Source organism: Anabrus simplex, chromosome 1 (genome assembly GCF_040414725.1).
Source record: "Anabrus simplex isolate iqAnaSimp1 chromosome 1, ASM4041472v1, whole genome shotgun sequence".
Classification (NCBI taxonomy): Eukaryota; Metazoa; Arthropoda; class Insecta; order Orthoptera; family Tettigoniidae; genus Anabrus; species Anabrus simplex.
In genome coordinates this window covers 501,715,553-501,743,427 of record NC_090265.1, presented here as the reverse complement: position 1 = coordinate 501,743,427, position 27,875 = coordinate 501,715,553, and the positions used below count along the sequence as shown (strand labels likewise).

Sequence of the window (27,875 nt, the reverse complement as noted above, 5' to 3'; positions counted from 1 at the left end):
TTATCCGTTTCAGGTGTAATAATGATCATCTGCATATTTGTTAGCTATAGTTTCCTGAAAGTTCTCATATTTACCCCTCTCCCCAAAATCAAGATGGCGGCACAATATGCCAGACGAGATGGAATATTGAAATTTGGCAGAATTATATGTTTTAGCCTGTAACCGAAGGAAAGCTTCCAAGATCTTTAAATATTTCACTTCCCCCCCCACCCCGAAAGATATCAGAATATTGAGGCAATTTTAATGTCGGTGCAAACCTTTGTTTCGAGGTATTTCATAGCTAAATGGTAAGCCGCGTCACAAAACGGATGGCACAATCACCGTTCAATTTGGAGTGACCTACAAGTTAGGCCCTATGACGTTTTGTCGTATCTCTATTGCTTATACGTTACATTTGTCTCTATTTTTCGATTGTACATACTTTTTGCACTTTGTACACGTATAATTCATACTTTGACTCACTTATACGAAAGATAGAATCATCTAATTCTACACGAAAATTGGGCCACCCAGTATCCATATGTGAGCCAAATTCTATGTTTGTAGCTGTCACATAAGTATCCAAAAGTAATGCACTGTGAAATTTTTTTTCCCTATTCAACGTTTCTAACTCAATCTTACCCATAAATCGATGAGATAGGAGAAAATATCATGCGACCGGCCATTCAGTACGTTAAATGAGGCGTCTTGTGGTACAATCAGTTTGTCGATATGACGTATCGTTTAGCAGCAGTTTAGCTGTAAACGAAGGTTTGCAATATATAGATTCCTCAGTATGGATAATGAACCTTTCAAGGTTTTGAGGACCATATTTTTCATCAACGACTCTGATAGTTTGAATCTTGAGCGGAATTCTTCGAAGAACTTAGGAGTTGTTCCTGTTGCACCGATCATGAGGCCTATAACTTCGATTTATCCAGTCCGTATTCACATCGGTAGAAGGGGATAATTGGTTCGTAGATGCTTTTCTTTTCCTTCTGTATTTCACTGGGCTGGTTAGCGTGCGATTCAAACCGAACCGTAGGATCAATAATATATCCATTGTTGTTATTATTGAAGGCTATGATATCAATCATACGGGTACCGCCGTTCTCCGGCAATCCATGGAACTCTTGGTGCACTGTGTAACCAGCGTCTCGCCATGACTGAGCGGTGCAGCTTCACATCGCATGGTGTCTAGTAAGTCGCATGATTTCGCCGTACGGACAGTATCCCAGGGTTTCTATCTCGTTGTGGCAATGCCGACAACGGTTCTTGTCCTGAGACCTGCCTGGCACGGCTCGAACGACTACGACGTTAGCGGTCATCTTTAGAGCACAGGTCATCGTGGTGTGTTATACAGCTGTTCGTTGAAAGGTTTTCTTTAAATAACACATTTTCCCTTTTGAGGAAGCTGACACCATTTTTGGAATTCCTAATCTCTCAGTAATTGTCTTCTTGCAATCCAAAAGACCATTTTGGAAATTTAATAAGCTGACGCAAGGTGAAATTTGCAAGTTTTCTAGGCATTTGTTTCTCTCCTCAGAATGTAAGGGTTGCCATTTATTTGTAGGGTAAAACGGGCGCTGGTCTGTTTCCGACTGTGATCGGAGAAGTCCTAGATCTTTGAACTTCCGGAGTGTGTCGGCAGGAAGCTGGAGGATTTCTTTCAGCGTGCGTTTTGCCATTTTGTCCCTGTATTTCAGAAATTGTAGAGGAATACAGTTCAGAGCAACTGTCTGGAATGGACAAATCAATATTGGGCGTATGGAAGAATTTATAACGGTGAACTTTTGGTCTGTCTGAAGGAGAGACGATGACAGTAACTCCAATTGGAGACGTAGATCTTGCATCTTTCTGTGTGTATCAAAGGTAATTCCGGTCCGAAAGTTCACTACAAGATATCTGATGGACTCATCTTGCAATATAGACAGACATCAGACCATCAGTAAGCTGACTTTTAGATATGTTGATAAATACTGATTTAGATATATTGAGGTTCAAGCCTATCTCTCTGAATCTTCTCATTGCTGTTTCACACAGATCGAGTGCGGACGCTTTGTCTTTACCAAAAATAACAGTGTCAACGGCAAATCCCAGTATAGTGAGAGGCTTCAGACCTTCTACAAGTAGAAACCCATATTCCCTAGTTGTTGATTCCTCTGAGAGTTCATTGGAATATGATCCGTTGCGATATTAGAAAGTGTAGCTGACAATGGTGAACCTTGCAAAACACCTCTCCTCAGTTTTATGCTCTTAGTTCTCGAGTAGTTGGCTTCAGTTTGGGTTGTACTGCCCTCTTGAAGAGAAAGGATTACCTATACAAGTTTAGATGAAGTGGCAGAATTTTCTGGAATTCTTCTCAGATGGTCACGGCCAATGTTATCAAAAGCCTTTTGAATGTCGAGGAAGACCGTGGCTGCATCAGTTTTCTCGTTCTGTGCCTTCGCCAGTATCGACTGTAGCAGTGAAGTACACTCATGTTCATAAAAACCAGAACACCTTGAAAGACTAGAGATAGGAAGTTCATATTCACAGGACATGTGCATTAGTATGTTCTGAATAAATGATTAACATTTGAAGCATGTCGGCCCTCAGGCTCAAGGTCCACATCTATATCTCAGCGTACCACCACGACTGGTAAAATGTGCCTGCGGCTCTCGTTGTCGAAACCGAAGGTAATGGATCAGTGTGATTTGAACAGACGTGCAGGATGCCCCACAGACGTATGCGAGAACCGTACCGTCAAATGAGCGAGTTTCAACGAGGGCGCATTATTGACATGAGAGAACGTGATGCATCCATCCGAGAAACTGCTGCTCGTGTGGGACGAAGTGTGTCGGCAGTGCAACGGTTGTGTACAGAATGATTCACAGAAGGCCGTAGAATACGACGAGATGGGTCTGGTCGCACCACCCAAACCACCCCCCGAGAAGATCGACACCTCATCCGAATGGCATTGCAGGACAGATCTGCGTCCTCCTCGGCTCTGGCGCAATAGTGGAACAGTGTAACACATTGTACACTATCAGGAGTGAGAGTCCGTAGCGGTTTATTACGGCCTGGGTTACCGGTGCATCGTCCACTTCTCCGCCTACCTTTGACTAATGTGCATAAACATGCCAGACTGCAATGGTGTACGGAACGACGTCACTGGGTACAGGAATGACAGCAGATAGTATTTTCGGACGAATCCAGGTTCTGTTTGTTTGAAAATGATGGCCGCATTTTGGTTCGCCGCAGACAGGGGGGAGAGGCATCACATTGACTGCATTCGCACAAGACGTACAGCGCCAACTCAAGGCCTTATGCTGTGGGGTGCTCTTGGGTACAACCATAAATCACAGTTTGTGTGTGTCTAGGGCACCGTGACCAGTTTGACCTACGTGAATGACATCCTGCGACCCGTAGCCGTACCCTTTCTGTACGACACCCCCAGACGCCATGTTTCAGCTGGACAATGCTCGACCACATGTTGCTGCACGAATACGTGCCTGCTTGTTGTCACAGGATGTCAGACTGTTGCCCTGGCTCACCCGATCACCGGACTTGTCACCAATCGAAAATGAGTGGAATGTAGTGAAACGACGGGCGTGGCGCTGTGACTCAACGCCAACCACCAAAGATGAACTGTGGAACCAGGTGAATGCAGCATGGATGGCTATACTTCAGAACGACATTAGCGCCTTATACGCGTCGACGCCATCACGGATGGAAAAGTTATCAGTGCCCATGGAGGACTCAGTGCCTACTAGGCAGCAGGACACATGTTGAACCTAGGTGACAAATGCTAATCGTTTCTACAGAACATACTAATGAACATGTCCTGTGAATATGAACTTCCTATCTCTAGTCTTTCAAGAACCAAGCTCGATAGCTGCAGTCGCTTAAGTGCGGCCAGTATCCAGTATTCGGGAGATAGTAGGTTCGAACCCCACTGTCGGCAGACCTGAAAATGGTTTTCCGTGGTTTCCCATTTTCACACCAGGCAAATGTTGCGGCTGTACCTTAATTAAGGCCACGGCCGCTTCCTTCCCACTCCTAGGCCTTTCCCGTCCCATCGTCGCCATAAGACCTATCTGTGTCGGTGCGACGTAAAGCAACTAGCAAAAAAAGTCTTTCAAGGTGTTCTGTTTTTTATGAACATGAGTGTATGTTATCGTGCCGGGTGAGGCAGTGAATCCCCTCTGATTATCATTGAATGTCACGAATTTTCTCAAACGGTGGTCTAGAACTCTCTCGATAACCCTACGTAAAACTGAACAGATGAAAATGGGTCTCCAATTCGACGCAACTTTCCTGACTTGTAAATTAAGACGGTTCATGCCTTTTGAAAACATGGAGGGACATGGGACGTTATTAACATCCTTGTTGCTATTATAGCAATATCACAAATGAATTCATCTTTTAAAACCCTCATCAACACATGAGATGGTCCTGGCGATGTATCAACAGCTACGTATACCTTTCATTGAGAAAAATACCTCTTCCTTAGAGATACTGAGTTGATAGGTGTCATCCAAAGTGATTCGTTCTGATGCAGACAATAAACTTGGATAATAATTTCGTATGTAATCGTTGCTAGTTGCTAGAAAGAAGAGATATGATTTTCAATGTCACGCATAGGAATATTGCATTGTTTTCCATTATTTCCTAGTACTCTGTGAACTGGACTGCTTTTCTTCACTGATTGTAGTATTGAAATTGTGTTAGCTGATAGGCATACTTTCTTTGTCTTTTTGCTCTCTCTCTTTTAGATGGCCTTTCGGAATTTCACAACCATGTATATGAACTAAACGAACAAACTTCTACTACCAGTTCACAGTCAAATGCTTTACTTAAGTCTAAAAGTACACGGGTAGTAATTTTTCTGTTGTGCATTTCAACTTGAATGCCATTTGGAATTTTTGGAAGTGCTGTGGTGGTGCTGTGATTACGTCTAAATCATGATTGGTATTTGTCGAGTAGTTTGTGTTTGAATAATAATGTTAATGTTCCTTTATTACGTCCCACCAACGACTTATTGGCGTTTTTCAGAGACGTCGAGGTGCCGGAATTTAGTCCCGCAGGAATTATTTTACGTGCCAGTACATCTACCGACACGAGCCTGACGTATTTGAGTACCTTCAAATACCACCGGACTGAGCCAGGATCGAACCTGCCGAGTTGGGGTCAGAAAGCCAGCTCCTCAACTCTCTGAGCCACTCAGCCCAGCGAGTAAGTAAAGCGATTGAGCGGATATATTCATTTCTTTCTCTCTGTAGAAGGAACATGTTTCTGGTGAGACAGAAAACGAGTGTTTTGATCCCTAAAGAAGTATATCTGGCTACTCTGGCAAAGGAGATTTAGATATAGTTACCAGCCATCCCGTATATCTTTCATGATTCCTTTGTTCATTTTTTCAGTATTAGCTTCGTATTCTATGTTGATAGCCCTGATTGTCTTGCTGCTCTATGCACTGATGCCATTTAACTTCCTGCCCTTCTTTCCCTTCCATTCTTCCGTTTTCTTGTTCGATATGTAAGCTGCACACATGTGAGAGTAGCACGTAATGGAAGCCGAACTGGTTTGTTCATTTAGTTCATAGACATGGTTGTAACAATAATTATTAATTAAACATGAATTGTGATAATGATGTCACCAGCAACGCCAGGGAAGAAAATCAGAAGCTGGAAGGAGAGACATCCGTGGATTGCACCTGTAAGAGGAAATAGCCGCAAAGCATTTTGTTCAACTGGTAATTTGTGGTGTAACAGATGATTTTTAAATTCTTGGTATAAAATATCGATTCTGTAAGTCATTAGGGCACGTACCCTCTTATCCCTTATTTTCATTTCTGGAAGTTGGAAGCCCTAGTAATAGAACATAGGGGTCACAATGCTTATTCTGATAAAAGTAATGAACGTATACTAATGAAAATGAAATTGTAGAAAAGATTTCAATACTGCATAATGACCCTTTTATCTCAAAGAAAACAAAACCGCAGTTGTATTATTTCATGATGTTCCATTTTCTTTCGAACAGCAATGTATGTGCTACTCTATAGCGTGTCCACAGGTAAGCAATCCAATATTATTTCTAAAGCGTAATTCACTCAAGATAGGGGAATATTATTACTTGTACATACTTTAGTTATTTTATTTCATATTCCAAATTACAAATGAAATGAATACTCGTATAAAAGAAATGCGAAGGCGAATATTGTGCTACTAGGCTTCTAAACAAAAGCTGTGTAAATTTTTACTGGTAGCAGTAACAAACTACAAACAACAAATAACGGTATATATGTTCCGTTTGATTTATTTGAGTGACTAGTAAATTTATAAATTTTTTAAAATTTATAACTGGCAGTGACTGAAAAACATATTCAAAGTGTAGATTTTAAAGTGTGCATGGCACATGGTGCTGTACGTATAGTGTAGTGACATGCGGTGAGAAAGCAGATTTTAAACTGATCTACAACTTACTTGTATTTACGGACGATTTGGAAGAAGGAGAGATTACTGTTGCACCTAGTTTAAAAAACACAAGATTACCGTCAGCTATATGTTGCTGTAACTGAAAACACACTTATGAAATGAGAGATTATGATCTAAGTAAGGCTGTCCATGTTGCGTATAGCAAATGTTAGCAATATTATAAGTTAAAGTTATTTAAAATGCGTATAAAACAAAATAAAACAAGTAAACTACACAGTCTTCCTATCCACCCTTTTCAGACAATTATCAGACAACTGTGCTACACAAAATATGTATCTATACGTACCAACCTATGCTCAATAAAGTAGATTATTCTAGAATGCACTTGGCTTTCCAATTTATACACAGCGATTTCTTAACGAGGAGTGTGTTGGGAGGATCGGACATCTTTTATGTCATATCTGTTAATTCAAATCGATCTGGTCTACAGAAGCTGACATATACTGTAGTATCCTGTAAACTTAATTCAAGTAATTCTTACAGCATAAGGGATTTACTCAAACCAATCATTATCCACTCTTACAAGTAAATATGTCAGTGTTCGAACAGGGATACTGCTTCTTTCGAATAAAGCAAATGTTAGAGGAATTGTGAAGAATTTTATGTGAAGTCACAGTTGTTTGATTCCTAGTTAAGTAGACAAAGAAAGCCAATACGAAACATTTCTTCTTTATGCAATATGTATTTGTGTTTTTCTACTAATAAGGCACGAAGAGTTCTGTTCTATAGTACCACTAATACATGATAATGAGCGAAGGGCATATAAAAATGTGGATGAAATGTTATTGAAAGTACTTCTCCATTTTCATAAAGCTCCTACTTAGTTCCTAGGTTTGCACTGAATATATATATGTATTGAGGACCTGTTCATACTGAAAGAGCAGAAATTTACTCTAGGCAAGACTAATTTTACACCGAAGTTTTCCTTATTTAATGATTAAGTACTTTAATCGGTACCCAGTCTAATTAGGATTCCAGCATCAGTTCTTCTGTTCGTCTTCTGTTAGATTTAGTCGACTATCTTGAGTTTATTTTTTCCACTTACACTTATATGAGATACATTTAAGTGAGCGTTTATGTTATAATGACTCTTTCATCCGAGCCATTAATAACTGTGTAACTGATTCAATTATACACACCGCAATAGCAACGACTACCAGCCTATCTTTGAGCGATAGGTTCGATGGCAGAGACTTGAAATAGGAGCAATCTTCATACACAGTTTAATTCACATGTCGGGAGAAAGAACCCAAAAAACCATGGTTCCTCTGCACTGCCCTTTTAAATATCTGCATTGCTTTTTCAAATATCACATTTAAAGTAAAGGATGATTCGCGGATACATGAATATGGACTGATGTCCACAGGTAAGCAATCCAATATTATTTCTAAAGCGTACCTCACTCACATACCACTTATATATATACACAGAAACTGCAGAAGGAAGCTCAAATATTTCCTGTCGGTTTTACAATAGCTGATTTCCATACGTGGTTAGAATGTTAAAATTCATTTCACTAATTAGATTGCATTTTCGGAGGTTGCCATTCCAATCGAGTTCGCCATAACGTTCTTGGGCGATTTAAAAAAAAATATTATCATTCTGAAAACCAATGCTGAAATATCGGTAGGTAGAAACTTCTCAGTAGATAAATCTTTATTTTCGGCGGAGGGGCTAAAATCGTTACCGCCCTCCTAACTAAATGCTTCTCTGGATAGGAAGGGGGGTTAAGGATTGGAATAACTTACCAAGGGAGATGTTCAATAAATTTCCAATTTCTTTGAAATTATTTAAGAAAAGGCTTGGAAAACAACAGATAGGGAATTTGCCACCTGGCGACTGCCCTAAATGCAGATCAGTAATGATTGATTGACGGATCTCTTCACCTGGTTATGGGCCCGGTTCCATGGCTAAATGGTTAGCGTGCTGGCCTTTGGTCACAGGGGTCCTGGGTTCGACTCCCGGCAGGGTCAGGAATTATAACCATAATTGGTTAATTCCGCTGAGACTGGGGCTGGGTGTATGTGTCGTCTTCATCATCATGTCATCCTCATCACGACGCGCAGGTCGCTTACAGCAGTCAAATCAAAAGACCTGCATCTGGCGAGCCGAACTTGTCCTCGGACACTCCCGGCACTAAAAGCCATACGCTATTTCATTTCACTTGGTTATGGGGTCATGGGTTGTAGTAAGAATGTAAAGGAGAGGGCGTATATGTCTCTCGTAAGCCCCCAATCAGAGTATGGTTTTAGTGTATGGGATCCACACCAGGAATAATACGAGAACTGGAAAAGAGCCAAACGAAAGCAGCACGGTTTGTTCTGGGTAATTCCCGACAAAGGAGCTGTGTTACGAAAATGATGCAAACTTCTGGCTCGGAAGAGTTAGGAGTAAGGACACGAGATGCTCTAAGTGGCATGTTTCAAGCTGTCGGTGGAGAGATGGCGCTCAATGACATTAGTAGATGAATAAGCTTGAGGAAATATCACAATATGAAGATGAAGTTGGAATTCAAGAGGACAAAGTGGGGGAAAATATTCATTTATGGGACGAGGAGGAAGGGATTGGAATCATTTATCAAGGGATAGTTTAGATATATTTTTCAAGTTATTTGAAAGCGAGTAAGGAAAGGCACGGCAGGCCTAAACAATTGTTAGGGAATATACTACCTGGGCGACAATCCTAAATGCAGATCATTGAGGACTGATTGATTCGTTCTACATAACTGTGGTCACTCGTCATCGCATAACCGTATCATTTTAATCTGCTTTCTTGGGATATTGCCAACGGCCGTAGCCGTGTTGAATCACCGGATCCCGTGAGATCTCCGAAGTTAAGCAACATTGGGCGTGATCAAGACTTGGATGGGTTGCCACGCGCTGTTTGTGGGGGATAAGGGAATGGAAGAGCGGAAAGGAACTTGCCACCCTACCGTACGTAAACTCCGGCTCAGGCACACCTCTGCGGAGGTTCGGAGCTGCCTTCGGGCGGAATACACCCTTACCTTTACCTTGGGATATTCTTCGGCACTGCAGTTAGTTTGGTCTTCTGTCTTATCATTCTGCATTCTTGCGACTTTACAAACAAAATATAGAACACTCATCTCTGCTGTACTCAAGAGTTTCTTTTAGCCGTCCTAGTTGCTGCCCATATTCTACACCCACAAAACACTGCTCCCCTTACGGCTTTGTTGATTCTCCTCTTCCAAGCTATTCGCAGATATCTGTGACACAGCATTCCGAAGGATTTTCTCATACCCATTGTGGAGTACATATTTTGATTTTCATACTCTTCTTATAGCTCAACATTTCCAGGTAATTTTCTTCATTTTCTGACAGATCATTGCCATTATGTCTACCCAGTAGATCGTGGGAAAAACTTACTTGGTGCTTCGATTCCTAGTCTTAACGTACACTTTATCTCAAAGTACTGATCGTCCTTGCGGGCTACGTCAAGCCAGGCTACCTGCTAATAATAATAATGTTATTGGCTTTACGTCCCACTAACTACTCTTTTGCGGTTTTCGGAGATGCCGAGGTGCCGGAATTTAATCCCACAGGATTTCTTTTACGTGCCAGTAAATCTACTGACACGAGGCCGACGTATTTGATCACCTTCAAATACCACCGGACTGAGCCAGGATCGAACCTGCCAAGTTGGGGTCAGAAGGCCAGCGCCTCAACCGTCTGAGCCACTCAACCCAGCCAGGCAAAGCTCGATCTAGGATTATTATCGAACCTAAGACCGCTGGATCAGCATCAGTAATAGTAATCACTATATAGCGGCAGCCGAGATTTATGGTTTTCAAGGGATAATATTGCTTCTTTGATGTTAATGTAGACTTCCTGATGAAACGCGAGACTGTCATTTTACCATTCTTCGAACCCAACTTACCGTCCACCATTGTTACAATATTCTTTTAAAGCGAATTCTATGCTGAAATACCATAAAGTACTTACGTACTTAAGCAAAATATATCAAATATCAATTTTAACTTCACTAGAAGATACAATATGAAATTACGTGGCTATTTAAACAATTCACCTAGAAATATTTTATTCGCCACATCAACTTGCTCTTTGTTTGTAGGGCATGGAAAACTAGCCTGTAGAAGGGAACGTAAGTACTATTCAATTTTACTAGCTGTTAGCAAATTAGTGCCTTGTAACACTGACTTAAGGAAGCTGTATTTTTACAGTAATCAAATTGGGTGAACCTTTGTTAGTGTAAAACTCTGCTAAACGCAGTGTTATAGGGTATCGGCAGGTATGATGTTCAACCGAGCCATTACCTGAGCGCCCGAAGCGCGTCCCTCAGAGCTAGCCACGCTTCCACCGCTGCTCATCTGTTTCAAGTAGGTCTTGTCGTCGAAGATCTTGATGTCTCCACCTCCAGGTTTATGTTTCACATTGGCCAGGGAACCCACCTTGCTCTGCACTTTGAAGTCCAGCTTCTGGTTCTCGATCTGCGCACACCAGTGTTAAATTAGTGTAACTGATAGTTAAATACACATTTGCACCTCAGAATACATAGCAGTATTCAGTCATACAGACATTCGTTTTATCGTCTATCGTCTATGTTAGTTAACTTTACCATCTAGAGCAGGGCCTCTCAAACGCCCAAAATCTCACGCGTGCAGAGCGAGGCGCAAGAGCTCCGTGCACTGTGCATCGGTGCCGCTCGGTATGGCTCGGATCAACGCTTCGTCTCTGGGCTTCTCGGCTATGCTCGGCTCTACTCGGCTATACTCGGCTCAACTCAGCCCGGATTTGGAGCACTACGGCGCAAGTGGGGGAGAGGGAGACAGGCGGAGCGAGCGAGACAGGCGTGAGGAAAGAGAGAGTTAGCGCTATTGCTCCAAATCGAGGAGTGGGGGGTCTGCACTCTGGTCAACCAAGCCAAGTGGTATCTTGCACCGTGCACAGTGCATGCACCACGCGCATGCACCCTGAGAGGCCCTGATCTAGATGTCGATAATGAGGGGCAGTTATCAGCTTTGACGCTCGGATTCGCAGTAGTTCTGCAATGTTATTGAAGGTGTGCAGCGTTCACGTATTCGATTCCTGTTCCTTTGTATTCGAATAAGAAGATTTATTTGCTACTTTCCTGAGTAATAGAAAGCACAGGTCAGTCAGAGCCCCAACGTGGAAAAGTCACTCGAAAAGACGATAAAATGAATTCTCTGTATTCTAAAACTGAAAATGAATACTCCACAGAAGGAAGTCGGTGCACGTTATATTCGGGAGGGATTGTTAATCACGTCTAAAGGAAAATAGTACTTTTTCCTTCACGTATGTACAGAACGAAGGTGGTATGACATTCAATATTTATTCCATTTTCTATAAAATGGTGATCTTCAGCTTATTCCAGTGTTTATAGGGGTTTTGGGAGCCACCCTGCCTGATTTTGTCTGAGGTTTAAGGCCGGATTTTCTTCTTGGGACCGAGTGATTTTTCATACGAAGATTCCACCTTTAGTCACTAGGATTAGAAACTCCCTCCGGGTGGAAAGTCAACAGCTAAGCTTCTGTAATAATGCGTTCCTAAAAAGGAAAAATACTGATTTGAAAATATATTTTAAAGTGATTGCCATTTTTCATCGCTATTTGTCCATTTTTATTCGAAAATGTTTTTTCTTGTTTGATTTAAAAAATTATGCGATTTACAAAGAATTACTTAGTAATTTTGTCGTTTATTATTTATTACTTAAGGGTCGAAAGTAATACCCCATTGAAAAGTGCTTTTAAAGTTTGTAAATATAAGTATTTTCATGAAACATAATGTATTGCGAACCACCTTTTTCCATCTGACATTGGCGAGGGTAGCCGACAATGGCGAACGAGCTCAATCGTTTTAACGTTACGAAGTGAGGCATTGCATTTGTCCAGGTACAGAAGTGATGTGGCAAGTACACGGACCTTGTCATACGAAAATTGTCAGTTCTAGCTGATGAATACGGTATGGGTAACAGATACTCGAAAAAGTGATTAACTTCCCATGTTATTTTGGAGAAAAATTTGAAAGTGTTGTTCAGTATGTTTAAATTAAGTCTCAACAACATGTCAAGTTACTCGTGAATATGAGCTGACATGTCACTCAATCCGAACTGTTCTAAAGACATTTCAATGTTCATATAGCTACATCTGTCGATCAGTGCTAGAGTACCGGTCTGCGGATCTCAAAGTAACGGGCGCAAGTTCAAACCCGGCAGAAGTAATCGGATTTTTGAAGGGTGGAAAAAAATAGTCCATTCGACACTCCATGTGGTACGATGTCGGCATGTAGAAGATCTCTGGTAACATCATTTGGTGTTTACCAGATAAAATTCATTTAAAAACTCAGCCATAGACGCCGCCGCCGAAGAGTTATTCGGTTTACAGTGTCATATAGTAGGCCTAGAGTAAAACGGAACGTCGAAATTGACAAGCAAGCAAGCAGATGGCGTCATATTTTAAAAAAAAATGCTTGCATACGGTAGCTTCAGGAAATAACTATGGGCAAAAGAAGACTGTTAGCATTGGGTGGATGATGGTTGCTGGCATAGAAACCAGCTCACAATATTTAAGATCACTGCCCGAAGCGAGGAAGTCACTTGTCCTGTTACGGAAGAAAAGTTGTGACCTGGTGTAATAGGGATGTATAGAACTAGCACCGATAGAGCGCACTGCTGTTGTACTGGGTAAGCGGAATGCGCTTGTCATATGTCACCTGTGTACTCGTGCCGCTAAATATCCACGAATTTAAGTTACTAAATTGTTATTTTCATGACTATGCCGAGCCATTGCAGTGTTCCTCTTTGCAAAAATTAGGGAAGCCATTTTCGTTTCACCAGTTTCCACAAAATAAAGGAAAGAGGAAGAAATGGTTACATGATATTAGAAGGAAAAATTTCGGTGAGAAGAATCTGACCGAAAATAGGCCTATTAAAGTGTGTTCCCATCATTTTCAACCCGATGACTTCACGAAAACTTTGTTGGGTAAGTGCGATTTACGAAGGGAAATAATTCCTATTTTCTACCTATAAACTGATTAGGCATTTCGATAACAACCACCGAATTTATACGTTTGTATTTAAAGGTGAGAGAGCAAAATTAAAACCGGGCGACGTTGCATCGTTTTTCCGTGGACCACGAACAGAAAAAAAAAACAAGGAAGATGTCATACACTAGATAATTGCCGGATTACCACGATAAGCCTACAATATCGGAATATGCAGAAATCACCTCCTTTGAAGTACGGGAAAAAATCATGAATATACCCGAACAAATACTACAGGTAATTTGGTTGTTGAGCAAACTGCGTAATCCTGATTCCATATTGCTTTATGCAGGGTTTTTAGACGTCCAACATTGCAATTTGGTGTTTGCTATTCTGGGAGAAAAAGATACAATTTACAGATATTCCCTCTTGAACCCAGACTGTGTTTCTTCTCGACAGTTATGAAGCTACGGACCGAAAAATCTGACAAGGAACTAGGCCTTAACTTCGGAATCCATAAAACTAATGTTGGGAGAATATTTAACGTTTGGATTAATTTCATGTACTGCCAATTTAAAGAGTTGAACATTTGGCCTGATAGAGAAAATGTCCTTGAAAACAGCCCCCTTGCTTTTAGACAGAAATGCCCTTCGACTATAGTTATAACTGGTGCAACTGAGATTATAATAGCAAAACTTGTTCCAAGGACAAACATTCCATTTTCAGAGGGCTAACTGGCCTCAACTGTTTGGTAGGGGGATGCTGAAAAGTTTATAAATTTTGGCTGCATGTTTCTGGACACTGAATAATACCAGTCTTGGGGAAGTGCTCTAATGAATAGCAATATGCTTACAACATGCCTTGGGGCCTGCTCCAGCAAAACATTCACATTCCCCTCCTATAATGTCACCAGGTACTCCTAAAACAAGCTTCACATTATAGGTGTTATATTTTGTGTACTCGGATTTCACAACACTGCATTTTAGAATTTCATCCACCGAGCTCGATAGTTGCAGTCGCTTAAGTGCGGCCGGTATCCAGTAATCGGGAGATAGTGGGTTCGAGCCCCACTGTCGGCAGCCCTGAAGATGGTTTTCCGTGGTTTCCCATTTTCACACCAGGCAAATGCCGGGGCTGTACCTTAATTAAGGCCACGGCCGCTTCCTTCCAATTCCTAGGCCGTTCCTATCCCATCGTCGCCATAAGACATATCTGTGTCGGTGCGACGTAAAGCAAAAAAAAAATCATCCGATTGAAATTAACCTTTTATAAACAAGGCAAACTTTTCATTGAAGAGTCGGTATCCAGCATAACACAAGGATTTGTAGTTGGAAACAGGTGCTCCATCTATTTCCGATTTTCTAAATACGAAATAATCCATCAAATGCAAATTTGTGATAGTGATCTTCACCTTTTGGCTGATGGTTAAATCTTCAAAGGAACCGGCACTGGGAAACTCAAGTAATTCACATGCCTTTGGTGGTGGACAAGGCTGTATCTGCAGTTTCATGTGAGCCATCAACCTTAAAAAAGTAGGCCTACATGAATCGAAGTCTATAAGCAAGGGGAGCAAGTGCGTATTTAAACCTCTATTTATGATTTAAGTCTTGCGGAGGTATATTAATCAATGTACAATACTCAAGTACCGGTAATTGCAATTTTAGGAAAATATTCCTATTCATTATTTGGATTAAAAAAAGCGTGTTAGAATTTTCTAATTACCGCTGTACTAATTCTTGCTTCCTCCCGCTAGTTTTAGCGTCTCTGGTCCGCAGCTCATATGCCAGCTGTTTAATGCTTAAACGCTGAAAATCGTCCGTAACATACTATACAACGTCCTATACAATTAATTAATATAGTCTTGGAGTAAAATGAGAGAAGATACAATCGGTTTTAGTTCAGAAAACTCGATCACATTCTATATATTACTCGCAGCTGACTGGGAGAAACATAAGACGATCGCCTTGCGCTTACCCAGTAGTACACGAGCGCTATCTGGCGCGAACTTTCTCTGCCTACATCCCTATTGACACCACTTGGCAAAATGGTACATATGGTTTCTTCCTGAACCGATGTAAATTCGCCCAGAGATCATCGCGTGCTGTGGCATTACACCCAACCAGATTGTGTACTCATTCCTCACATGGGACTCAATAAAACAACATGGACTGATATCAAGAATATACTGTAATCTTCATGCAAGATGGCATTGCACCGACCGTGTGTGTCTCCGCAATTAACTTCTGGTTCGTTACGGCCTTCATGCACAAAATAAGCTCTTACAACATGGATTTTCTTCCTGTGGGTGTAGGAACGAGTTTATCGGATCTCTCACAAATTCTACCTCACTTGGAGACTCGCGTACAAGTGCAGTTTCTCTTAAAGTAAATCTAGGTTGCTGCTAGGTGGGAAACGTGTGTATGAGCTTAATTAAAAATACGATTTGTAAATGGGTAAATTACGTAATAGCACTTTTCGATGGCATTTTTTAACCATCCGACTATCATGACTGACTTATCACTGAGGAATATATCAGTTTTTGATGAATAAAACCAGAAAACTGAAACAGATCTGCATACAGTGCTTTTACAATGCCGAGATCGGTCCAGTATAAACTTATTTTAAGTACAATGAGTCTATAAATATTTCGATATTAAGTTTGTATCATAGAGCAGGTAAATTATGCGTAGAACAGAATACAGGTTTGTCCCTTATTGGAATATTTATTTAAGTAATTATTTTACTGTACTATTAACTCAAAATGTCTGGTAAATTTGGGCTGAATTTGAAAAGTTCTTTGCAGTAAACAATGAAAACATGCCTTACAATTCATTGACAAATGTATAAATGCGTTACTCTTCTACATAGATCCATGAAAGTTACTCCCTTTCAAAAGTGTGTGAAATAAATTTTCGAAATGTTTACAAAATTCTTGGATGAAAACAGTTGTTCAAATTACCATCGAGAAAATCGAAAATTTCGCGAGGTAATATTTACTTGTCTACATTTTACTCTAAGGACAATCGACGGGGAGAATAAGCTGAAATCCGAAGCCATATCCAAGTGACTACAGACAATTATACGATCCAGGGTACCATAGTACACTTCAGATATCTTGCGAGTCATACCACCTTCTTTACTTTTTGTTAGTAGTGTTAGTGACAAGCAGATAGAAGATGAGTTGCAGTGCATGTGAATAGATGGTGAACACTCACATTCGAAATCTCATAACAGTTTCACAGAACATGCATTGACGAGATGGTGCCGTGTGAGTCCTTGGTGAAGAATTGACTGTTCAGAGACGGTTCTTTCAGAGTAATTTGATTTTTAATATATGGAAAATTCTCAAAATTCTTGAAGAAAGTAGAATATAACATTAATGCAATACTAAAGGAATCGTAACTTCACCATGGCATATCTAACTGGACGATTTTCTGTACCATTCGAAACGTTTTCATAGTTTTCTCTCCACTCTACAGTACATATTGTACTCATGAAAAGGATAATTTTTACGTTAACAACTTTCCAATAGAGATGTTCTTTTCACGTTTCACACACCAGAATATCTGTGGACCGTGTTTAAAGTCTCTAGGATGAAATTTACATTTTCGTTTAGGAATCATGCAACGCATTCTGCAAGCATGAAATATATCTGAAACATACTTTAATAAAAAGATGCAAAACGTATGTACAGAAAAAATAGTCTATAAACTAGACATATGTGGTAATGCCGTCACCGTACGTGTCATATCCATGCTGTGGTCCCCCTTATTCTAGTTTTCAGTCAAGATCATAATCCATGCGCTTATTTGTTACAAGTGCTCCTCAAGTGCGTCAGTTAGTGTAAGAATCTATTCCATACGTCCTATTTGTCTCATATTCAGTGATATAGCTTCATCAGAATTTGATCTGACTAATGTAAAGAACTGAACAATCGTGAAATGTTCCTCTCCTCAGACTAATAAATCCTATTCCGAACTACAGTATCTCATTTAGTAAAATGTATTACCTTCCAAGAAATAAATATTTTTTTCTCGTTGACTAATGCTCTCATTCTCTTTCTCACATATATTCATCCTTCTTATTCATTCTCTCTCTCTCTCTCTATCTTTTAGCCTCCCAATTATATAGATGACCGGGCAGTAGTCAGTTTAAATTTTTGTGTACGGTACTCATAAAAAATCATATTTAGCATACTGTACGCTCATACAAATACAAGTTGATTCATTTCATGAGAAACATGCGTTTATCAACTGCCTAATTTACTGAGGACCGAGCTCGATAGCTGCAGTCGCTTAAGTGCGGCCAGTATCCAGTAACCGGGAGATAGTGGGTTCGAGCCCCACTGTCGGCAGCCCTGAAGATGGTTTTCCGTGGTTTCCCATTTTCACACCAGGCAAATGCCGGGGCTGTACCTTGATTAAGGCCACGACCGCTTCCTTCCACTTCCTAGACCTTTCCTCTCCCATCGTCGCCATAAGACATATCTGTGTCGGTGCGACGTAAAACAAAATAGCAAAAAAAAAAAAAAATACTGAGGAACTTACTTCGAAGATAAATTAAAATGCATACATTAAAATTTAATTCACTTTTTCTCTGAAACAATATTACCTTCTAAATTTTATGTAAACGTAAATACTTCCCTTTGACTTCAACGAGCTTGCAAATTATGAGCTGTCACGAATTATAGTGGTCTATAAGAGTATTTACATGGCGGTGTTATTACTGATAACTCGTTATTCTGTTCATTACTTCAGATTTTTCAATTCAGTAATACACAATATCCTTCGCGATCTACGGACTACTCCTGTGTAAAAGCTGTATTTCTAAGTAGCATCGAAATATCCATATTAGCAGCTTTCAACTATTTACTCATTCACGTAACCCATAACACACGCAAAATCACATGGGTTATGGAAAGAAATTGAGTGATAAGCACGATGACTAGTTATACAGACAGACGATTTCAATTTGACTGGAAACGTTTCATGGTGTCATTCATGATCTGCTAGGATACCATTTTATATTCCCTTTAGGAGAACGCTGTGCTCATCAGTAAAATGTGAGGTAGGGGGCCCAATTTTCTTATCCGCACCGATTTTTTTCCTGCCAGGGATTTCCAATTTGCACGGTTGTTACCAGAATTTTCGTCTTATAAAAGGATTCAGTTCTCATTCTGTGGTGAGCTGGTGCAGCTTTCAACTGAAGAGCTTATATGCAAATTAAGGCACCGTATGTGCGCTAAATATTGAGGTCTATCTCGGTCATATGGTGTAGTTTCTGACGTAAATAGCATGATGTCAGCTAGCGTGGGTTACAGTATCAGCCATGGTAATATATAAGGGAATGTTCATATTTTTGTCCCAGGGGCATTTTTTTTTTTGCTAGTTGCTTTACGTCGCACCGACACGGATAGGTTTTATGGCGACGATGGGACAGGAAAGGGCTAGGAGTGGGAAGGAAGCGGCAGTGGCATTAAGGTACATCCCCAGCATTTGCCTGGTGTGAAAATGGGAAACCACGGAAAACCATTTTCAGGGCTGCCGACAGTTGGGTTCGAACCTACTATCTCTTGAATACTGGATACTGGCCGCACTTGGGGGGGGGGGGGCAAAATTTGGAAGCAAAATTGTGTATTATTTTTCTTAATATTTTCAGATAGTCCGCCTCTGTGGTGTAGTGGTCTGTATGATTAGCTGCCACCCTCAGAGGCCCGGGTTCGATTCCCGGCTCTGGCACGAAAATTTGAAAAGTGGTACGAGGGCTGTAACGGGGTCCACTCAACCTCGGGAGGTCAACTGGGTTCGATTCCCACCTCAGCCATCCTGGAAGTGGTTTTCCGTGGTTTCCCACTTCTCCTCCAGGCAAATGCCGGGATGGTACCTTTCTTCCCCCTTCTTTGTCTGTCCTTCCAATCTTCCCATCCCCCGCAAGGCCCCTGTTCAGCATGGCAGGTGAGGCCACCTGGGCGAGATACTGGGCATCCTCCCCAGTTGTATCCCCCGACCCAGAGTCAGTCTGAAGTTCCAGGACACTGACCTTTAGGCGGCAGAGTTCGGATCCCTCGCCGAGTCCGAGGGAAAAACCAACCCTGGAGGGTAAGCAGATTAAGAAAGAGAGAAAGAATATTTCAGATAGTGAAACGCAAAGAATAGAATACAGAATTAATAATAAGAAGGCTATTCAGATAGTGAAAGAGGAAAATGGACTACACAAGAGTTGGTACATCTTTAAATTCCCCTTGAGCAGCTTTGCGAAAGAAGAATGAGGGTCTTACAGTTTAGGAATTGGTGGAATGGGCCAAAGAATTTTACCACAAACCTTAGAAGACGAATTAACAACATACCGTATGTAAATAGAAAGGGGTTTCTATGTGCTGGGATTAAAAGATCTCTTGCCAAATTGCGCATCAGTTTGCAATCCGTAATGACGTCTGATATCCATTTCGCTTTAAGTGAATTATTCTTTTTATCGGCAGACAACTTGATTTTTCTTTGAGAAAATCCCACTCATTGTCAATGACCAGAATTAAACTATTTAATCCGAAAAATATTAAGCAATGATATAAATCTTTAAGCTTCAATTGTTCAATCATTGTAAGAGTGTTTGCCAGGCTAAATGGCTCAGACGGTTTAAACGCTGGCCTTCTGACACTAACTTGACATGTTCGATCCTGGATCAGTCCGGTGGCATTTGAAGGTGCTCAAAATACGTCAGCCTCGTGTCGGTAGATTTACTAGCACGTAAGAGAACTCCTGCGGGACAAAATTCCGGCATCTCTGCGTCTCCGAAAACCGTAAAAGCAGTTAGTGCGAAGTAAATAATCTTATTATTGTAATAGTGTTTTGGTGGACTTGTAATGACGCAAGATATTTGAACTGCTTCTTATTTTCAGGGATTTCAGGGAAGAACTAAGTTATGAACAGTTTTTTTGTATTTAATTTTTTCCAGTGTTAATATATATTTTTGTAATAGTACTTAGAACATGCCATATTTCTTTATTCCGGCACGTCGGTGTCTCCGAAAACCATAAAAATGCAGTTAGTGGGACGTAAACCAACGAAATTATTATAATTATTTCTTTGTAACTCGGCAACAAGTAGAGTGCTTGTTTATGAATATATATGCCAATTTTTAGTCTCGTCTTCAACTTTTCAGCCTCTCTACAGGCCGAAATGTTGTAAGTCGACGACGTTTGGGATCTGATGCTTCTATGAAGATCATACAAAGTAAAACCTAAACATAACTGGATACCGCATCCTTGAAGCATGCGAAATGTTTTTTTTATTTTTTATTTTTAAGAAATTCTATTTGTTCGGGGATCATTTGCCCCTACTGGCACCATATTGTATGAACCTGCGATAGTGTGGAATGTTGTGGGTGAGGAAAGGAAGGTTTTTTTTTCCTAGGGGCTTTACGTCCACCGACACAGATAGGTCTTATGGCGACGATGGGATAGGAAAGGACTAGGAGTTGGAAGGAAGCGGCCGTGGCCTTAATTAAGATACAGCCCCAGCATTTGCCTGGTGTGAAAATAGGAAACCACGGAAAACCATCTTCAGGACTGCCGATAGTGGGATTCGAACCTACTATCTCCCGGATGCAAGCTCACAGCCGCGCGCCTCTACGCGCACGGCCAACTCGCCCGGTGAGGAAAGGAAGATTAAGGACGTCACAAACATTAAGGACGTCACGAAAACCCAGTCCCCAGGCCAGGGATATTAATCATTACAATTAAAAGCCCCTGACCCGGCCGGGAATCGAACCCGTGGCCGCCGTCTGACAGGCGGACGCGTTGTCGCCTACACCGTGGGGCCGGACATGCGAAGTGTTACTTCTACATCGTTATACAGTGTGATTTAGCAGCCCCTTCCAATATAGTTTGCTGCAGCCCAACTAACGTGCACATGGTTATAGGGATGTTATTCCCCTGCAGGCGTACTGTATGGTACTAATGTTCAGGGGGCACATTTTGCACACGATTCTAATGTGTCGTGCCTCGTGACCGGGTGTAACGAAGAGGGGAATCAATGCATAAAACTAGTAACAATGCAGTAATTAATGTCTTAAACACCGAACCGGAAGGCGTATGTACACTGCTCTCGTCGTACTACCTACCGGGCGTGTTGGTGACTTGGCTGTGCGGTTAGGGGCGCGCAGCTGTGAGCTCGCATCCGTAAGATATTGGTTTCGAACCCCACTGTCGGCAACACTGAAGATGGTTTTCCGTGGTTTCCCACTTTCACACCAGGCAGATGCTGGGGCTGTACCTTAATTAAGGCCACGGTCGCTTATTTCCCATTCCTAGGCCTTTCCTGCCCCATCGTCGCCGTAAGACCTATCTGTGTTGGTGCGACATAAAGGAAATAGCGTCGTACTACCATGTTTCCAGCAGTGTAGCGTATGTGGTTAGACGTTCGCCTAGCAATCGACGGAATGTGTCAGCGGCGGTTCGAATCCTGCATCGTTCAAATATTTTTGGCATCGGCATGATGTCTGAATACGTAAACATAGGCCTACGTTTGCCACATTCAAACAGTAGAATGACGCTATTATTCATCTTGTGCCTTGTACATACTCCGCTGGTTAGGGCCTGAATGTACTGTAATCTCTGCTGTCATTCGGCATGTTTTCCACAGAGGAATACTTTAACATGCTCCTCATTTATGAGGAAGCAAGACAACACGCGGGCGAAGCACTACGTCTGTACTAAGAACGGTCCCCCGACAGGTGACACCCGGCTGCTACAACATTCCGCTGTGTTGAAAGACGCCTAAGGACAACAGGCGTGATTGTACGCGAGAGGCCCGTTATATGGGGTGAAACAGAAGAGGCCGTTCTGGAGGCAGCTAGTAAGAATCCACACATCAGTACAAAGACGATTGCACGACAGGTGAACACTAGCCAGCCGTCTGTCTGGCGAACACTGCATCAACATATTGCACCCATACCATCTTGAGCTCCATGGGCGGGATGTCGAAGCTCGAATGGAGTTATGTAGGTGGCTGTTAGGCAGGCTGAACAATGATACAGCATTCTTATCGCTTACCTTGTTGTCGGACGAATCACGCTTCCACAATAATGTGGAAGTCAATCGCCACAACATGCACTATTGGAGTCTGGACAACCGTGACTGGGTGCGACAGGCAGCCCTACAATTACGAAGGGGAGTGAATATCTGGTGTGGAATCTTGGGGGATCGCCTGATTGGACCTCATTTCTTTGAGGGCCATTGGACGGGCGTACTCTACCTGCACTTTCTGCGTCAGGAACTCCCACTGCTGCTGGAGGATGCGCCCTTGCACGATCGTTTGAGGATGCGGTTGCAACAGGATGGAGCTCCACCACATTCGACTTTGTCCGTTCGGAACCATCTGAACGAGGAACTGCCAGGGAAATCGATAGGACGAGGAGGCCCTGTTTCTTGGCCCGCCAGATCACCGGATTTAACGCCGTTAGAGTTCTTGTGGGGACATTTGAAGAACATCGTTTGCACTCGAGCGACGGAAAACCCCGACCAGTTCCGGCAACTCATCCCAGACGCTTGTCGAGCAATTACACCCGGAATGCTTCAGCGCGCAAGACGATCTATTGACCACCGAGCCCGAATGTGCATAAACCAAAATGGTCATCACATCGAGCACTTGCTGCGATAAAACATTGGCAGGGCAGTTGTGTTCCTATTATTTCCGGTCTGTATGTGTCCGTCCTGCTAACTAACCGGTCCTTCTTAGGGCCAAAAACACATTCATTCACACATAATTTGCATGAAAACGGGTATTGAACTTACATTGCGTGCGGTAATCTTCGGCCCGGACTCGAACCTCCTGACAATCATGCAAGCCCGCTCCGCCACGCCATTACCAACTATACGACGGTTCCGTACGGCAAAGTGGGCAGCTTATAAGAAGGATTAGATTTACTGCGGTCACAATATCAATTTAGTGTTTAGCCGGCTTGTCAGGTTCATACGATCTAGAAGGCACACGAATGTTTTCCAGTGTTTAATATGAGTATAACATTACGGCGTCCTATCATGGTGAGGCGGTAAATACCAAGATATCCGGTTGTGTTGTCTGAGCATACCGACAGGGCAGATGTTTTCAGGACGGAATGAATATTGTAGGTTGCATAAAACTATATTGGAAGGGGCGGCTGAATCACGCTGTATAAAATAAGGGTTTTGTCTGTACATCGCTCAGAATTAAAAAGAATGGTATTTCTGTATCGAGCGTGGACACTGTAAGAAGGAAATACAATTTTTAATTTTCCGTCATGTCTGTCTGTCTGTCTGTCTGTCTGTCTGTATGTATGCTCGCGCATCACGAGAAAATGGCTGAACAGAATTTAATGAAAATCGGTATGTAAAGTCGAGAATAAGGCACTACAATGTAGGCTATAAATGGGTGAAATAGTAGTTTAGGGGAAGGCCTAACCTTTCATTATCAGATGAACTTAGATTTTTGTTGCTTAGTCCATACCAACACCGTACACAGTTAAAATGGAGAAGTCGTTCAATCGTGTTAAATGACGTTGACGGCGGTTTCTGTCGTGATTGTCTTAAGGTTGAAAGTCACGTGGTCATCAGCCCATGTCCGGGTCCATGGTTAAATGGTTAGCGTGCTGACCTTTGGTCACAGGGTTCCCGGGTTCGTTTCCCGGCAGGGTCGGGAATTTTAATCATCATTGGTTACATAATGATAATCATTTGGGGACATTAGGTCGTGTAATATTAAATACCAGCTGACGCGACCAGGATCTTCTTCAGAGCAATAACAATGCAAAATGGGAACTGTCACTCCAGAGTAACTAGACTCAAGATAGAGAGACCCTGTTAGAATTATAGTTCATTCCGGGGCCTCCGGAGTCACGGAAAAGATGTTGACGAGTTAACTATGGAGGGTAGCCATGATCTACTCAGTATTTAGCCGTCACCTTTGTTGAAATTATTCGGGCGTTTAGCAATTTCTATCGCCTCACGAATGATTTCTCTCTACAAATGACAGAAGTTGCATCAAAAATTATTTGATGGTCATTATGTATGGCATGTTTTGCCACAGCAGACTTCTCTGGCTGGCAAAGACGTAAGTGCCCACGATGTTCTTTGACCCTTGTTGCTACCTTCCTACATGTTTGGCCAACATAAACCAATCCACCGGAGCAAAGAATCATATATATTCCAGCGCAGTTTAAACCAATAGGATCTTTGACAGATCGCAAACAATTGCCTTTGATGATATTAGGCTTAAAAATGGTCTTGATATTGTGCTTTCTGAGAATGTTGCCAATCCTATCCGTGACAGATTGTGTTCTGGTCAGGAACTCAAGTTCACCGTTTAATTTATCCTCCTCACAAACCTCCCTTGCTCGGCTGATAAGGGTGTTAAGCACAACACGCTTTTGGCAAGGATGGTGATGAGAAGACCCATGAAGGTATCTATTTGTATGGGTAGGTTTACGGTAAACCGAATGACCTTAAGTCCCAACTGATTTCTTAGAAACCAAAACATCCAAGAACGGCAAACATCCTCCACATTCAGTCTCCATGGTCAATTGGTTAATTTCGCTGGCACGGGACTAGGTGTATGTGTCGTCTTCGTCATCATTTCATCCTCATGTCACGATGTGAAGGTCGCCTACGGGCGTCAAATCAAAAGAACTGCACTTGTCGAACCAAATATCTCGTCGACACTCCCGGCACTAAAAGCCATACGCCATTTCATTTCATTTCATTTCATCAGCCAATATCGGCAAGAATAATTGTGAAGGTGACGTATCAAAATGAGAAAAATAGTCATGAAGGAACGATCACTTGAAGAATAAGACAAGAGGAAGGCATAAAGGGTATTGGATGACCTGATTTCAGAGAGTCGGAAGAAAACTAAATGCGAACGCCTACAATATTGAAAGCCCATAAAACTAAACAATAACATTGCATTGGCTATTGTTTGTTTTGATGCACTTTGCCTCTACTGCTGCCGCTCATGTCCGATATTACTGCGTGTCGTGTGAGCTAAGGGAGTTAGCTACCCGAGTAGAACAGCTTGCCTAAATACTGGCGGGAACTAACTGAAGATACAGGTAACTCTTTCTTTTCTTTTAGCATGTCTTTCCTCTGGTTAAGCCAACGGCCGTGTTGAATCACCGGATCCCGTGAGATCTCCGAAGTTAAGCAATATTGGGCGTGGTCAAGATTTGGATGGGTCGCCATGCGCTGTTGGTGGGGGTAAGGGAATGGAGGAGTGGAAAGGAACTGGCCACCCTACCGTACGTCAACTCCGGCTCAGGCATACCTCTCGGAGGTTCGGACTTGCCTTCTGGTTAATGCATGGTCTGATAACTACAGGTATGGGACACACTGGGTCAACACATCATTCCAGCTATTCTGTCCCTGAAATGTTATGTTACTCGAAACCGACTTTCAACTAATTATGTCGTGTTGCGTACATTTAGTATGTGGTGAAGAGATGTAAATGGCTAACCGGACACCAGTGGGATCTGAACCCACAACCTCCTGATTTCGCGTCGGCTGCTCTACCAATTGAGTTATGGTGGCCTAGGCTATCTTTGTTCTGTTGGAAAGGATCTAAGCTACTGCCATCACACTGTAGCGTGCGTTTAAGTCGCCCGTTGAGGGCCAAGTCAATGAATATTATGTTATTGTTATAGAAATGGAGAGGTTGCTTACTTAACGGACAGCGGCAGAGCAGTTGTTTCCTTTTTTACAATTTGCTTTACGTCGCACCGACACAGATAGGTCTTATGGCGACGATGAGATAGGAAAGGCCTAGGAATGAGAAGGAAGCGGCCGTGGCCTAATTAAAGTAGAGCCCCAGCATAGCAGCAGAGCAGTGTTAAGCCCTGTTTGTGGCTTGGTTATTCCAGCTGAGGAACTTGGCACGGTTTAAACGGCAGCGTAGTACAGCACTGTTCGTGAAAAGTGACAAACTGTACGGAATACTGACATCATTGTTTAATTTTAGTTGGAACTAGCTTTGATATATTGTCTTCTTTTGTTCTCTTCTTCGATTCTGTTGACTAATTATCATCATTTTGCCATTTTAATGAAAAATGCCCAACTTAACTGTGACTGGCAGCAGGCAAGGGAACTTGCCATCATAATGAAAACTCCCCAGCTCGACTGTGACTGGCAATAGGCAAGAGGGCCTGCCTATACAAGGAAAACTCCATAGAACTTTCTTCACGTGAGAAACGACGTATGACGATCTTCCCGTCGTGTTTCTCCAGTAACGCTAAGAGCTACAGTCATAGTAAAAAGTATTCGTACACTTAATACTGAAACAAAAATACTTTACTTAGTACACTTATTGTCATGTACATTTTATAACATCAATAGGTTAGCTTTCTGTACACTATGTAAAGGTATATACATCACAAAACATAAAATTGATACATGTCTCTGTCTATAATAGATAAATAACTGAAAATACCATGATTTCATACTCATAAAAAGTATTCGTACAGTCCGGTTTTACTTTCATTCGCCACTGATTTTAGTACATATTTAGTATTTTGTTGGCAATCCTTTCAATTTTACAATGGCCTCAAGCCGCCTAGGCATTGAATGAACTAGCTTGGAGGTGAAGGTGGGCTCAATCTTACCCCATTCTTCCAAAAGAGCCATTTTCAAAACTGGCTTTGATGAAATATTTCTTGTGCTCAGTCTCTCTTTAAGATAAGCTCACACATGTTCAATCGGATTCAGATCCGGGGATTGGGGGGGTGTTACCACATATTTGGGTGTGTTGTATAAAATCCACAATCGTGTATCAAGGGCCGTATGCTTTGGATCATTACCCTGCATAAATACATAATTACCCAGAAGTCCCATTTTTTCGGCACTAGATGCTAGATTTTTCTTCAAAATTTCAATATAGTATTTACGGTCCATCTTTCCATCTATGAATTCTAAGGAACCTACTCCAGCTGAGCTCATGCAACCCCAAACCATTAAACAACCTCCACCATGCTTCACTGAAGGAACCAGATTTTTTTCTTCGAGTTCTGTGTTCGTTTTCCTCCACACCTTTTTGCCATGTTATTGAAAAACAGTGAATTTACTTCCATCCGTAAATATAACTCGATCCCAGAATTTTAGAGACGCATGTTTATAGCCTGTAGCATATTGTAGTCGTTTCTTCCTATTTGCTGAAGTAATTAAAGGTTTTCGCCTGGCATTTCTACAATGATACCCATTAGTATATAAACACTTTTGAATTGTGGAAGCACAGATATTACGTTTTAAATCCTTTCCTAGCTCAGAAGTCAGTTTTGCAGCACTGATTCTAGGATTTTTCGTAACTTTCCTGAGGATTAGTCTTCTAGTTCGATCGTCTAGTTTGCATGGACGTCCACATCTACGTGCATTTTTGAAAGATTTTCTCTCACCATAGCTGTCAATAATTCCCTGAATTGTAGA

At 41.8% G+C, this 27,875-nt stretch overlaps 1 protein-coding gene across 2 annotated transcripts in view; it reads right to left on the bottom strand.

The window, feature by feature from the left end:
- LOC136874750 (microtubule-associated protein tau) overlaps nt 1-27,875 on the bottom strand; it is a 150,746-nt gene that overhangs the window by 7,556 nt on the left and 115,315 nt on the right. Inside the window, exon 6 of one of the 2 annotated variants that reach the window (XM_067148452.2) lies at nt 10,750-10,923. The exons of the other annotated variant lie outside the window; for it this stretch is intronic. Coding sequence (XP_067004553.2) covers nt 10,750-10,923 — 174 coding nt within the window. The remainder of the gene's footprint in view (nt 1-10,749; nt 10,924-27,875) is intronic. 2 annotated transcript variants of the gene reach the window in all.